Source organism: Macrosteles quadrilineatus, unplaced genomic scaffold, assembly GCF_028750875.1.
Source record: "Macrosteles quadrilineatus isolate MER2022 unplaced genomic scaffold, UCM_ALF_1.0 Scaffold_2__2_contigs__length_208266976, whole genome shotgun sequence".
Lineage (NCBI taxonomy): Eukaryota > Metazoa > Arthropoda > Insecta > Hemiptera > Cicadellidae > Macrosteles > Macrosteles quadrilineatus.
The window spans coordinates 144,978,821-144,994,882 of NW_026542595.1; the positions used below are offsets into that span (position 1 = coordinate 144,978,821).

Consider the following 16,062-nt stretch of genomic DNA (forward strand, 5'->3'; position numbering starts at 1 on the left):
GTCGTGCAAACATAGGACAAAGTTTCATTTTATGATTTTGAAAAATGAGGGATTATGAGCTCAACTGGAGATTACTTTGTAGATAAGATGTAATTAATCTTTAAACATTACCAATTTAATTTTAAACAGTATGATTTAAATTTGTATTCTGTTAATTATGTTTTTTTTTCACCCGCCCTTATGACAGTGTGGATCTGGATCCGGATCCGAGGATCCGGATCCGAATTTTTCAAGATCCGGATCCGGTACCGACATTTTCTTGGATCCGCCCATCACTAAAAGTAATCAATTATGAAAGTCGGTAAACAAACATTTGATAAACCTTTTATGTTCTCCTAACCAATTGCACAATAACCAATCAACCAAAACCGACTTTTTATGTAAATTCTCGGTTCCGGTTTTATTGCTATAAACCGGTAAAACCGACAACCGACCCATCCCTACTAACAACACTTGTATTATTTATATTGACACACTGTTGATTCACAAGGATGTAAATACATATAAAAGATTGTAAGAGTTGATTAATTTCAGTTGGACACTCAAATCAAAACATCATCAGACTTAATAGGCGAATGACAAGAACCTCGATGGCATCCTTACGGACTAGAAACTTCCCACGCCAATAACAGTGCAATCGCAGTTGCGGAATGTTCTTATTGACCGTTTACATTAAATTCTATGCCTAGTTGTCATTATGTCCTGTTTTGTATTCTCTATTTGTTTGTGTTGTGTTCGCCATGTTATGGATATTAATCGTTTGATGGCACTGAGAGATGAATAAATTTTAAGCCCTGATGGCTTATGGATGGCTTAGCAAGCCAAAACTCGGTCATCCACAATAAAGGACGAGTCAGACCTGTGAATATGCCACCTTTAACCTGTTTTTCATATGTTGTAATGGTGTTTCAGAAAAGTACAACTTGTCCAACATGGTGACTGTCAAGTCCTACAGTTACAGCAAGCTGGTGCTGGGCTACGGACCTGAGAGAGGAGCTACTGTCACTGTACAGTGGAACAGTCAGTCACAGGCCTTCACATTGGTCTTTGGTATGTTTCATTTCATTAGTTAAACTTTATTTCTCATTATGTTTGATGTGGTATTTATTTTCATACGTGGTCTAAGTTCAATGTACTGTGGAGCTCGCTAATCCAGCATTTTTGGTGCTTTGGCTATGCGGGATTTTCTGGATGTCTTCTAAAATTGTCGTTATAGCGGAACTAGGGGAAGTACTGCTAAATATAGTTAGTTAAAAATAAATTGTTCGTTTGCAGGCCATTGTTTGGTGTTTTACTGTGCTTTCTATTATTTTATTTTGCGATGTAAAATGGTAACAAAATTTATAAATTACCCATTCTTGAACTCTTTTGAGTACAACTGACATCCACCATTGCTTCCAAATCTGACAAATTCTCTAAAATTGCTAAAATGATTAATTTAGATTTAGAACTATGCTGGTGTTGGCTTATTGAAGTGCTGGAACATCAGATGCCGGATTAGCTGACTTTTACTGTAGTTTGTATATCTTACTGTCCTTAATTATTTAACTAGAGGTTTGTGGGAGCCTTATTATTAATTTTGATCAAGCAGAGCTCGAGTCAATCTTTTGGAAAAAGATCAAGTTTAAAGCTTTCTTATGGCCGAGAATTTTTTTTTCAGAAGCTTTCTGGGTTTGCGGATCAGGGTATTTTATCTAAAGTCTTAGTTTAACTTGGCTCTATTTTCTTATTTACTGCTAGATCACTTGAGCTTTTAGGCTAAACTGGAAAATCAAACTTGCACCTCTAGTCTGAACAATTAGGAACCTAAGCTTGTGTGTGGTGGACAGGTGGCAGCAACAGTTGTGTGAACGCCCACTCTCTTCTGAGGGAACAACTAGAGGCTCATCTCAACAGACACCGCAACCTCGCTCAGATAGTACATCTGCTGCATGAGACTTACGAGCCCCTCATATCCATCAGCAAACTACCCACCATACCCCAGCTGGGCGTACACAATTCCGTGAGTAGACTCGTCAATGTCACAATGTCTGACACCAAACACAGAAGCGCAGAGGTAATGTCTTGGGCTGATCCAAACCTTGCTGGTTCAAGAATCGCCATCTGCGTATTATCATTTTATCATCACTGGCTTATATGACTTATACTGTAGGAATGTGCCATTACCATTTATTATAGTTTTAGGGAAAAACAGTCCACACCCTCAAATGATTCTTTACTTTCTTTAGATACCACACAGACTAGTAGTCTATGGCAACTGGCTATTGAGTTTAAAATAATTTGAAAATAAGTAAAACCCCAAGATGTTGAGGTGTAATGTAGAGGTAATGTCTTGGGCTGATCCAAACCTTGCTGGTTCAAGAATCGCCATCTGCGTATTATCATTTTATCATCACTGGCTTATATGACTTATACTGTAGGAATGTGCCATTACCATTTATTATAGTTTTAGGGAAAAACAGTCCACACCCTCAAATGATTCTTTACTTTCTTTAGATACCACACAGACTAGTAGTCTATGGCAACTGGCTATTGAGTTTAAAATAATTTGAAAATAAGTAAAACCCCAAGATGTTGAGGTGTAATGTCTACAGTTAAAAAAAGTTTCTTTGTTGGACCCTATATAGTTCAAAGCCTGCAAATTAAGAGTCAAAGACCCGGCTTTTTAGAGATGCTGCGAAACTATGTTTTCTTTATATTTTTTACCAAAAGAAACAGGTTTCAGAGTCATCATATTTAGAGAGGGCTCTGTGGGCAAGGAATTTTGACTTCAGGACGAAATGGGGTATGATTTTCTCTCTTGGGTTTCAAAAAGGGACAAAACAGCTAATCAGTACAATTTTTTCCTAGGTCGTTAGGCACAAGCCGGGAATTTTTTTCACATTACTTCAGGCTAGACCTAGGGGTTGTGGCATTATCCCTTGGATAACGTCCATAGGTGATTGGCAGGATTTCAACCCAAGACCTCAGGAACTGATGTCCCACGCTCTACCTCTAGACCAACTCGCTTCCCCACAATACCCTTAGCGGTTATGTTTTGATTGTAAAACCAAATGACAATTCGAACCCCCATGCAATTTTTGTAAGAGTAATATTGGGAGAGTAAAAGCTTGACAGGTCTGACCTGTTGACTTAGTACTTGACCAAGCTCTTATGCTAGGAAAATTGAGCTGCTTGCACTCATGTTAAAGATAGTTTTTTGTGCTTACTCAATTTCATGTTTGTAATAAAACTAAAGCTCTCAACATTAGTTGTAAAGTGTAGTAATGTGTGGTTACAGAGGCCGCAGGTGCCAGTGCAGACATTCACTATCATGCCTCAGTCACCCACTCTGATACGACTCACCTACCAAGGCATGTACTGTCTGGAGCTGAGACTACGCGGAGGTGGCCTAGTCAGTCTCAGGGACGCTGCGTACAGCCGCTTTGACCGTACCAACGTTGTCAGTGACTTCTCCCCCACACCTGGCCTCAAGGTGAATATGTAATAGTCTGACATTTTGTCTAGTATTACCTAATTAGTCAAGCTCCATAACAATATAACAATACTTGGGACAACTCAGTGTTATCCTCATCCTTAGCACTGTCTATTACTTTGGCTATCTAAAAGTTTCCCTAACTTTACACTGTTGTCCAAAGTTGTTCTAACTTCTGGCCTTGGTTTATCTGTTTTATTTCCCTTTTCTGTAACTTGCCTTATTATCTTTAACCAAGGTTTTCTTATGATAAAGTGAATTCCCTCATTTTTGGTCCCTGCCTTAATGTCCCAAAGTACAGTTGTAACCCCTTTTAGTGAAAGCTATTAATTAATTTGATCTAACTTAGGGCTTAAGCAAAATCAAAACTGCTTGGGCAACTGATTCTGTAGAAAGAATAAAATTATTTCCATTAAGAACGATTATTCGTATGCATGGAATTGTCCATTGTTCATTCTCATATGCGACTTCAGAGCGTACTCCTAGTTCTATTTTCATTATCTTATCAGCCATTACCATTCTCAATAGTTTCACATTGCTACTTCAATGAAGTTGAGTTTTTTCTCAATATGCAATGCAGTCTTATTTTACAATTACTATTACCATTTAAAGTGTTGACTTATTAATATTCATATAGGCACTTGCTTTTGCCTTTGTTGTAGGAGTAGGGTAATTTTCTATTTTTTACAGCAACTATTAAACTGATTTATAAATAACTTTATACCATAAGTTACATAATGATTATGCCTATTGCACATTAAGTTATCAACCATTTTACACAAGTATATGAAAAATCAGTATATTTCAATTTTTACTTTTTAGACTTAATTAATTGTTGGCAGTCAAAGGGAAAAGCTGGATTCTTTTTTATTTTTTCCTCAGTGAAATAAAAAAAACAGTGTTTGAAATTGAGTTAATCAGTTCCCTTAACATTAGACTTATATAAATATTAAATAACATTTTTTTACCAGCTCATGAAAATTATAATTATTTTTTACTTCAAAATATTACCCAGCTGATTGAAATGTTGCAGGCATTCCTGTCCAAGTACGTGGATGAGAGTGCAGTGTTCCGCAGAAGGTCCCAGTCAGAAGATGACAACCCACCTTCACCAGTCCCAATGGACCCGGGGGAGGGGGGTGGCTTTCTGGGGGGACACAGACAACCTCAGTCCCCCAACACTAGGGAGGGAGGGCTGCGCTTCCACCCCCCTCTCACACCCCCTTCTGGCAGCAACCCGCACACTCCAGCCAGTCCACATACCACCAATATATCACAAGTAGGTTGTACATGTAATGAGGTTCAGTAGGTAGGATATGACAACTGGTTACTTAAGATACAGCTAGTAAAGTAAAGTGCTAAAATTTGCAATTCACCTGAATTTATACACTCAAGGCCATGCCACACCAAACTCTCTCCCGTGGTGGGTGCGAATAACAAATATGACAAGTCACACAGCACTACCACGAGCCCGCGGGCGTGCGGTAGTGTCCGCCACAACTGCTTTCTGAGCGATTCTTTTAGACTTTTTTTTTTTTTTTTTTTTTGAAGGGAGAGGAGGGAAAATGCGTTTACGCACACAGGTAGCCAGCCTGTAGTGTGAGACTCCTGAATCTATCGCAGACTACTCACTAAAAAACCCCCTCTACTCTGTTGGACACAGACCTGGAATTGTTTGTCACATTACTTCAAGTCAGGCCAACATGTTACCTAAGCCCTCAGGGCTCTCACCGTTTATGGCATTTGGATACTTTATGACCTACACCGCATCCCGGTCAAGGTCGAGCTTCTTGGCGCGGAGAATACCCTGGATGTAATGTGACACACAGGTCCAATTGTCCTCACCCTCCGTCATCATCGGTATGACCCTGTCCACCGACAGCAGTCCTACTAACTGTTGAGCCTCCAGGCGGGGCCTTTCCCAACGCTGGCAGTGGAAAAAGGTATGTTCCACGTCATCGGGAATGCCTGGGCAGTATATGCAATCGGGTGACACGGCTTTGCCCATCCTGAACAGGTACGACCGGAAAAAGCCGTGACCCGTCAGAAATTGGGTGAGGTAGAAGTCCACCTCTCCGCACCGCCGATTAACCCAAGGTTGGACTTGCTTTATCAGTCGCCTGGTCCAGCGTCCCCGAGTCTCCTGTTCCCAGCTCTCTTGCCACAGCTGGTAGGTGCGGGTGCGTTCCTCTGTTCGTGCCTGGTCCTCCCCACGGCGCTGATAAATTGCTTTTCTCTCCGCCGCCAAAAGTTTGACGGGGATGACTCCAGCAACCACCAGGACGGCGGGTTCGGACACTGTTCGGTAGGCGGATGCAACTCTTAGTGCTGCCTGACGCTGCACTCGGGCAAGCCGCATCCTATATACCTCCTTATTTAGAGCGTCTGCCCACACCTCAGCACCGTACAAGAGTACGGACTGGACAGAAGACATTAACAGCCTTCTACGACTGGACCGAGGCCCTCCGACATTGGCCATCAACCGGCTAAGAGAGGAGACCACCCTAGCGGCCTTGTCCGCCGTACGGAAAATCTGATCCCGCCAGCTAAGCTTGCTGTCCACCATAATCCCAAGGTACTTGGCAGAACGAACGGTCTGGACTACCCTCAACGGCACGATGGTGTCAATCCGTTTTTTTGTTAATATCACGATCTCAGTTTTGCTCAAAGCAAGCGAGAGACCGTGGTCTGTCATCCATGCGTTTATAGTACGCATAACTCGGTTCAGCTTTAGCTGAGCCAGCTCAACGCTACGTGCAGCTATCAAAACTGCAACGTCGTCCGCGTACCCAACCAAAACAGTTTCCTCAGGCATTTCAGACCTCAGGAGGCTGTCATACGCGACATTCCAGAGGTCCGGGCCGAGTATGGAACCTTGGGCAGCACCGGAAGTGACACTCATCGTCCGTGGGCCCTCTGTAGTGTCATACAAGAGGAGGCGGAACCGGAGATAATCCTCTATGATACGCATGAGGTATGCCGGGACGTGGAAGGTGTTCTCCAGAGCATCCAGCATATCGCACCACCTCGCCGAATTAAATGCGTTTTGCACATCGAGAGTGACAAGCAGCACAACCCTTCGAGAGTAGTGGTTAAAATCCTCAGCTCTCATCACGGCTTGCTTCACCTCTTCAACAGCGTCAACCGTAGATCGCCCCATCCTGAATCCATACTGCCGAGGGGACAGGTCCCCCGCAGCGACCACGGCTGAATTCAGTCGGGAACGTATCAACTTCTCGAGGACTTTTCCAGCCGTATCCAACATACACAGAGGTCTGTAAGAGGATGGCAGGTCTGGGTCCCCTTCCCCTTCCCAACAAGCACAAGCCTAGCTGTTTACCAGCACGAAGGGAAAACTCCTTCGACTAGGCAGGCATTGTACATGCGCAAAAGGATCAAGGGGTTAATAGTCAAAACCTTTTTGAGAACTTTGCCGGGTACCCCATCGGGTCCAGGAGCCTTATTGTTCTTCAGGGATAGGACGGCCGCCTCCACCTCTCCAAGACTGAAAAGTGGTACGTCATCCACCCTTCCGAAATCCCGCAGTGGGCGCAACGTGTGAGCCGGGAAAAGGGACTCGACTATCCTCTCCATAGTGGCCCCATCCATGACGGTGATTCTTTTAGACTACATTGGCAGTAGTTATGTCTAGTGCATGCGCAAAGGTGCACCTCGAAAATGAATTCACATTATCAGTATTAAAAATACTGATATCCATGTTCTCTCTTCCATATCTCTTTAAGTAATAATCCTAGCAAAAAAGTGCATAGGACCTTTCTTGTAGATAATTTAAACATTTAGAGCCCCCTTAGCTCCACCCCCACTGATCAGTACTTTTAGTATGTTGTTTAAGGACCCATCCCCTACAATTGTACCAAATTTGTCTAATGCATTTTTCCTCTATTTAGTTTTTTTTTTTTTTCTTCGTTGCCTAGAATAGTGAATAGCCTACTAGCTATAGGCGAAATTCTAAGAGCTTCTAAGCTGCCCCCTCCCACCTCAAAACTTTCTCGCGGACTTGGTAATCTTGGTGTGGCATGGCTCATGGTAAAAAATCTGCATGCTACCGTCTCTCGGTGATATAAGCGTAGTCGGTGTCCTATGGCCTTTATGAGCAATAGTTATTTGTGTAACTAGTGGGTGAAATGGCACTTTGCTGCACACGAGAGAAATGTTTACGCACAGGCGAGTGTGAAAAGTCTCGAGAGCAGTAAAGGCAGATTGCACTCGTGTTACACATTATATTTTTCCTACAGTTACTATAAATCATTTAAATAATTAGTAGGTCTATTTCAAACGAAACGGGAAACGCTGCAACACTGCTCCAGCTGATTGTAGTCGTAATTATCTTTAAGTGTTGCCAACTTATTTTCAAGCGTACATGGATTAGGGGCATAATAAATGCACGCTGGTTTGTGTTGTTTGGTTGGAATACTGGTGTGCGCTAAAGTAAGGATTTCTGTACTATAATCTGTGCAAGGAAGCCCACTTTGTCAGGTGACTGCAGGGGAAAAATGTGTTATGGACCAAATCTTTTTGCAACACTTTCAGTTAGTTTGGAATCATTTTGAAAAGACATATTGTTCAGCTATCTTACCTAAGAAAATTAAAGAGTTCAGTGGCTAATATACAAAGAGCAATGTCAATCTCTTCAATATACACTACATCAGGACAGGACAAAAGTTAGTGTCTTGCATTGTTACTGGTTGTCTATCTATTAGCTCCTGCACTCTAGAGTAGTTTTTTCAGGCACCACAAGCTAGCCAAACATCATCTCTTATAAAATAATTCCTAACCACTTTTCCTTTCCTTTGAATTGGAACTCTTTAGTTGTAGATACACTGTAGTAGGTAGTTATAATCAATTTTCTCTGTGTCTAGACACAACAGCATCAGAGCAGTTTTGGGTCGTCGCCGGCTACATCGTTCAACCTAGCGTCTCCGCCTAACATCCAGCCGTCACCCTCCATGTTGCCTCATCCCTCTCCTGGATCCGGCCTCACCACCCTCCACTCTCCCTCCAACCCACTCCATGTCCCCTCCCCCATGCCTATCTCCTCCCCTGGCCCTGCCATCAGTGCCGTGGGACACTCACCTGCCGGCTCCTTCATGGGACAGGCTGGTTAGTATTTAATTAGTATGTACAAATTCGTACTTTCAACTAGAAGGTTTCTGTCATTAAGTGGATAAGTAAACATTCCATGTATAAGGTGCTACTGTTGGCGGTTTTTTATTTTAAAGTTATGTTGTCCAATGACTAACATAGGATGAAATTGACTCCCTTATAATTCAAAGAAAAGCTAATTGACCAGTAATGAGTTTTTTGAAAAGTAATAGTGTTAAGCTAGCTTACCTGTGGAAATTATAGTCCAAGGACAGATACACATTAGAGGAACACAAAACATAAGACTGATATTTTGTCCTGATGTAGTACTTCGGAGAGTTGGTTGAAGGGACAAGAGATTTCACTTGCTTAGATTTTGCTACTCTTAAGCTGTCCTTTTGAGTTGACCTTGGTTAAAAAGTTGCATCCTGGTATTTTACATCCTGCACACTTTGTCAACGGTTTGATCCAACATTTATATTTACTTTAATACTGGCTCTAAATATCACATAGGAATTGAATGTCTAGATCTATACATAGTCAAAGGTTTCCTCAGTCTTAATAGGCTGTCCATTTCTAGTTATACTGATTTGCCCTAATTGGATTGCATCTATATACATCCGAAACATGGGTCATGTGTTTCATCATGACGTTCGACTATGCCATATCCTAGTACTAAGATCTGTTATTTTTTTATTTTGATTGTGATTATTCAAGGCCAAGGGTGAGTGATTTATCCTGAATTTTTACTTGAGCAAGTAAGTAAATATTCACTCACTTAAAATCAAAAATGAAAATTACACTAGTTAAGGAATATTTAGATCAAAAAAAACTTTATTATTTCCTATAACATGTGGTTTCTTCAGAATTTTTTTCTGGCTCGGTAAAACCTGTCATATCCTTCATGTGACGGAATATGCTGTGGTTTGAACAAGGAAAAATCAAATAATCTACACTACAGTTAAATGTTCTATAAAATCAAATCAATAACCTCCAGAGTTAGGTAACAATAAAGTACCCCTTTGTGCATGGAGGGAGTGTTATGAAGGATGTTTGGTTGCAGGTCACACAGATGGCAGCCCGTTCCCATCATCACAGTCGCCTGCTGCCTCTAACTGGCCTGGTAGCCCTGGTATGCCTCGCCCCTCCCCAGCACGCCCCTCGCCCCATCCTGCCTTGCACAGCCCTGATCACAAATCTGGTGAGTCACCTTCTATACTGTTGTATTCTGTGACCAAGATTTTGAAATGTGCTACATCACCTTTAAAGGATAGGGGTATTTAAACGTACATCTTTATTATGTTTTTTTTTTTAATTCTATTGCAGTTTTGCTAAATTTAGTGTAGTAGCCTACTTACACTTAGCTTTTAGTCACCGTTTTGAAAATTTAAACAGTTGTATTCTATTTTGTTTTAGTAGAAGGGATATGATTGTACTTTTGGTTTGGAATGGGATGGAATCTTTATTTTCTTTATGATTTTTGAAACAGGAAGAAGACGGGATTTTTAATTAAGTGCAACAAGTTTGTTTTAAAATACTAAATACAAATTTCTGTATGTAGCAATTATGTCAAACAATGTCAATTTGCAGTCTGCATTGTGCTGCTTGATAAAAACCAACAATTAGTTGTAATACATTGGTAATAGTAAAATTTACTTATAGGATGGCACAATAATTCAACAAATTCGGATGAAGTGCTTTTTGTGGCTTTGGCCTGACCCTGCGAGATAAGACCATAATCCCTGGCTGAGAAATGTTAAGTTATTATCTGCCTAGATCGAGGAAACATTATAGCCTCCATTTGCCATACCAACAAAATTAAACATCTGAAGTTTGTTGTGTTGTTTGTTAAAATCTCCAGTGATTGTGGCAAATGCATGAACATCTCCTGCCATTGTAGAGACATAATCGTCAACCAGCATAGCATCAAAACATCTCTTCTCTCATGATCACAGACACATCATTGTTCTCTCATGCAATATAGACAAAATTGTGAATATCTCCAGTGATCACGGAAACATCATCATCATAACTTGCAATCCTAGCTGATAGTTAACAAAAATTTCCGTCCTAGAAAATTCCAAATTAATTTTTATCCCTGAAATCTTCTGAAATTTCTTGGTGTGTTAACCTTTTCTAAACAGCTTCAATTCTTCATGGTTGTGCTCTGTATAGCGACACGGATTCGTGAAGTAGGCTATCTTATTTTGTCTCTCATAATAAATAAGCTTATCAAACAATTGTTGATAATTTATTCTATGTTTACAGGAGTGTCGGCAGGTGCAGGTGCCAGAGTGTTGCCTCAGAGGTCGTGGGCTGGTGCTGTGCCTACACTGTTGACCCATGAGGCTCTAGACCTCCTGTGTACACCCTCGCCTCACCCAGGTGGACTACACAGTCCAGAGCTGGCGCCACTGGAGCGCTTCCTCGGATGTGTCTACATGCGACGTCAGTTGCAGAGGTTCATACAGTCTGACGAATGTGTAAGTACTTTTAATTATCTGGTTGGTTAGGAATTACACTGCCTAGTCCTGTATTGCCAACGTAAGATGACTTCACTTCCTAGTTTATTGCTCATTAAACTTAAACTAGATAGAGTGTGATGGACTGATCACATTTTTGGCAAATAATTACTCGTGTAACATTTGCTTTGTTTTCTTACAGGTTTAATATACTCCACTAATCAAGTACTATATTGGTAAAGTAAGGTGAAATTTTATCAAGGTTTATTCACAATTAAATAAACTTGGACTAGATTAAATATTTTTATGACCTATTTTTCTATATTGACTTGTCTATTGTTTTGTTTTTATGCCTATAGGAGGTGATAATAGGTAAAGTTCCTTTGCACTTATAGTTGGACCCTTAAATATTAAATTTGCTAAAACTTTAAAGCTGAAGAGTAAAGATTTTTTATAAATTCATGCAACGATACATGTTTGCTAGTTTTGAGACTTTTATTTTAATTTTTACTGTGCTTGGCTAGTTAAACAATTTATTTTTATTTTTTGTATGACAAAGAGTTTAACCCCCCTGTGTTACAATGACTCAGTTGACCAATGTCCACAGCCGCAGTTGTCCCAAGTGACCACAACAGAGCCAGGTGTGGTGCATTTCAAGGTGGACACTCTGCAGTGTAGAGTGGGCCTCAACACACAACATCTGCAATCTCTGCACATCAAGATCACCACAGCACCAGAACACAAGGACTCCTGGTCACAGGAGGAGCTGCAAATACTGGAGAAGGTAGTCTTAGACAATTTATGTAGAAGTTGAATGTTGCTTGAGCAACCCTCGGCATGTGCTGATGTCAAATACTTATTTCTGTCGAATGCACTAACTTGTTAACAAACTGATATCACAACTTATAATTAAAGCATTTATTTCAAAGCTGCATAAACTACAATAGTGAAAACTTAGAGAGAAAATAGATTTTTTTACAGTACGGTAGAACCTTTGTAGACCACTGAGTGAGTGGCTCATTCAAATAAGTTTTTTTTAATCCCAATAAGGATTAAAAAACTTTCCATCTCTATGTAACAAGGGGTACACAGCACAGAGATGGAATGATATGATATATATAGTCAAACTTTAATAATTTAATCAAACTAAGAGACCAATACATTTTAACTATTCAAAAATATCAATTCTAGATAAGTTTGATGATAAAGGAAATTAATTGCAAAACGGAAAAAGCACAATATATGTATTGCATAACTCTACGGGAAATCTATTTCGCCAATAATTTCAATTTCAAAAGTGTATTATATCTCAACTCATTAGGCAGGAGTCAAAGATTTGCTTGTTCGTTTGGCTATGAGGACAAGATCTTTTCTTCATTTTGCAAGCGTAAACTTATAAACGTAAACGTACAATAAATGATGAACCCAAACCCAAACAATTTCAACTGTGCTCTTGATATGTGGGTGGTTACAGTGAATGATGAACTTATGAACAAAACAAGTGTTGGCAGGGGGGGGGGGGGTTGGGAGATAAGAGTCAATTTTGGAAAGTGACTAAGCCGTATTGTCTATGTTAAGGGTGGTGAGCAAATTGGGGAGATAAAGGCAATCTATATAATGAAAATATGCATAATAGAATGTTAAATATTGTAATAAAAAAATGTTCATTTTTCACTTTGTTGAACAACCATTGAGTTAAAATCAAAAGCAGTGTCAAAAATATACAGCACCAAATGCACAAATTTTGAGTGCACATTTTCAAACTTTTCAAAAAACACCATACAGTAACTGTTTTCTTATGAAAACTTCACGTTTAAATATTACAATTGAATATACATGTTAAAAATTAAGGCCATGTATGTTAATTTTTCAATTGCAATTTGGTTTGAATTTGAAATAATAAGTGAGTCTTAAGAATTATATTACTTTACCTGTGGTTTGGATATAGATATAATTGTGTGAAAAAACTACATGACTATGTTATTTATGTTAATGAGGCATTAAATAGTAGTATATTTTCCCATTTATACTCTAAGTTCCATGATGTTTGTGCAGTTTTTTGACATGAGAGCGAGTGCGCCACCGTACAAGCCCAACGCTCTTTGTTGCTTTGGACGAATGCTCAGCGTGCAGTTCAACGTTCTCAAGGACTTTGTGCAGATCATGAAACTTGAACTGGTAATTATGTTAGAAAATAGTATTAAAAAGCTAGTTTAAGAAATATTTAATAGTGAACTTTTGGTAACAATCTAGGTAAAATCAAGTCTACTAATTATATTAATACAATATTTGTGTTTTCTGAGAGCTTATCATCAATGTACATCCAATAAGTCTAAGCTACTACACTGTTTTGCGCTTCAATCATCAGGTTTGCTAGACTTAAGTGTCCCCAACATAATTTCAGCAAGTAGTGCTAAGCCCAAATGTTAAGGGTAATGTTCTGTGTAGAGATGTGTTGATATAAATGTATTTTTTATTCTCGAAACCAATACAATTTTTTTAAATTTTGCTAACCATTCGATACAAATTAGTTATACTACATTATGTCCTCACAAAAAATAATATTGGGGTAGTGGGTTGTTTTTTAAGTAAAGAACAAAATTAAAATTTCCAACTAGCCAATTCAAATTTTAACCCATCTAAATGTATTTAATAAATACCATATCAAAGGATATATACCATCCTCATCCGCAACCGTGTCAAAAGCATAAATTTTTTGACCGCACGATCTTTGCAGACAGTTACACAGAACTAGGGATGTTTAGAATCTCGCTACCGATTCTTGGACACATCCCTAGTTCTGTGTAACCGTAAAAACTATCAATTTCGCTAGTTTTCCACCAGGGTCCTAAGTCAGATTTTAGACTCCGTGCTTCTGTAAAAACTATTAATTTTAAGGGTTCTCAAAATATTCAGACTGCAGAGTTATCAGTTGCCGAGTTTTTGCAGGATTTAACTGTACTTTTTATCAACAGTTTTTTATGTTCTGACCATTTTTTCTGTGCCTCTAGGTTCCTGGGCTGGCCCAACAGCAGGGACTCAAGTGGGGAGTCCAGTGGTGCCTAAGGATCCCTCCCTCCGCTCCCCCTATAGTTCCTGCAGGACAGGCTGGTGTACTCGTCTGCCGAACTAAATTCCTCCTGTTTGTAAGTGTAAAATACATGTATTTGACTGAAAAAAGCCTCAATGATAAGAATCATATTTCAATCTAATATAATTGCCGTAAATTTAGTTACTTTTGATCTACAATCTATGCTGTCTTTGGCTTTGGATGGAAGTAGACATTACTTTCCTGTGTTAAAGTTGTTGTGAGTTTTAGAAAAAAAATCATGGTTGAAGTACTACTGACAGAGTGTACTAATGTAAATTATTTGCTTCATTTTTATTCAATCCAAACTAAAAGGACAATTTATTGTAAGCAAAAAGTCTATACAAAATATTTATGCCATAACAGCTGCAGATAACCAGACTGGGCTACATGGACCCGCCAACGCTAGTGTTGCCTCTGGTGTACGACACCAGCACTAACCTGACCCAGCTGGCAGAGAAGAGAGACCCGGGCCCCGCGGCAGGTCTAGCGGCAGCCAACGCTCAACTCAAGCGGTTTGTCGAGTGTACAGCGGCCATGCGCGAGTGCTCGCTGTTCCCTGCTGTTCAAGACTTACTGGCCAACCTAGTGCTTCCCTCGGAACCACCTCAGGTAAAAACAAAAACAGTCCTTCACATCTAAGGATGCTAAGAAAGTTCCAACCCCCAACACTTTTACTTATTTATTACTTTAGGCCTTTTAGAGGTATGTGTGGTTTTATCTAGCAAAATCCTTTGGTGATTGGTGGGATTTGAACCCGTGGCTGAAGCCATGCGCTCTTCTACTAGACCATTCGCTCCCCTTAAGTAATTAATAGAAAATTTTAAATTGATAAGTGAGTTATATGTTTTATAGGTGTTAACAAATTGAAAAATTTTGTTTCACAAACGTTCACCCTATTAAGTTGGTTAAGTTGGCTAAAATGTGATTAAGTTATTGTGTGGTGCTGTAACAAAGTTTGCATTGAAGTCAATCCCAATGAGCTTTGGTCCGCTCCGCCCACCTATGGCAGTATCTATTATGCTCGTTGTTTCTAAGTTAAAATAGCCATTTATAACTGGTTATTCTTATAAATTGGTCACATTTTCCAGGTGGTTTCTTCGCCTGTGGGCCCTAGTCCTGGAGTGATGGGCCCCCAGGGTCAGATGATGGGGGCCCCAGGCCCTGCATATCCCACCAGCATGCAGTCTGTCCCCATGGGCATGCAACATCCCATGATGGGGCCTCAATGATATCCCCCTCTCTCTTTATCCCACGGTAAGTTTACATTAAAATTTTTTTATTCAATTTACTTTTCTTTGTAGTTCTGGCACCAAATTAAATCGGCTATATTCTGAGCTTCCACACTTTACTTATGGTTTCAGGTAGAGTTGAACTTTATATTGCTAATTATAGAAAACATGAGTGACTTATAATCAAACCATTCTGTAGAGAGAACTAACTATACTTATTTCAGTCATCTTACTGCAAAGCATTTGATAAATCATCTTCATTTTATTTTGGAAGGACTGTATTGTCAAGATTTCAGCCATATCGTCTGAATTTAATGTGTTACTAACACAACTATAATTAATTCTGTCTACGTAATATTAAGTCATGGGAAAACTAATCAACACTATGACTAGAATGATTTTATAAATTAATTTTGAAATGCTTGCAACCACACCCGAGATGCTTGTAAAAATGCAATTTATTAGCATATCTTGCTTGTACTTAAACTATAAATTGCATGTCTTATGAGTTAAATACTATGCATCTTCAACTTATTTATCTATATTGAAAGATTAGGTTCACTTCCAGAGAGTTTAAATCAACATTATTTTTAGCTCAAAGACCTTTAAAAATCATTTATGCTTTTCAAAAAGTCCTATAAATCATTTTTTTTACTCAAAATCACAGATTTGTCTTGTATTGCGTAGTTGAAAATCTATTGC

The 16,062-nt window shown here is 39.5% G+C and overlaps 1 protein-coding gene across 3 annotated transcripts in view; it reads left to right on the forward strand.

Annotated features, from left to right (window-relative positions):
• The window catches only part of LOC128986455 (mediator of RNA polymerase II transcription subunit 14-like), a 36,096-nt gene that overhangs the window by 18,182 nt on the left and 1,852 nt on the right, over positions 1-16,062 (forward strand). For all 3 annotated transcript variants that reach the window (XM_054406833.1, XM_054406834.1, XM_054406835.1), the window contains 12 exons: positions 913-1,050; positions 1,830-2,002; positions 3,281-3,475; positions 4,509-4,754; positions 8,356-8,596; positions 9,642-9,779; positions 10,847-11,061; positions 11,648-11,824; positions 13,096-13,218; positions 14,052-14,186; positions 14,495-14,740; positions 15,220-15,385. In XM_054406833.1, the coding sequence (XP_054262808.1) occupies positions 913-1,050; positions 1,830-2,002; positions 3,281-3,475; positions 4,509-4,754; positions 8,356-8,596; positions 9,642-9,779; positions 10,847-11,061; positions 11,648-11,824; positions 13,096-13,218; positions 14,052-14,186; positions 14,495-14,740; positions 15,220-15,360 (2,168 nt within the window). In that variant the 3' untranslated portion in view covers positions 15,361-15,385. The remainder of the gene's footprint in view (positions 1-912; positions 1,051-1,829; positions 2,003-3,280; positions 3,476-4,508; positions 4,755-8,355; positions 8,597-9,641; positions 9,780-10,846; positions 11,062-11,647; positions 11,825-13,095; positions 13,219-14,051; positions 14,187-14,494; positions 14,741-15,219; positions 15,386-16,062) is intronic.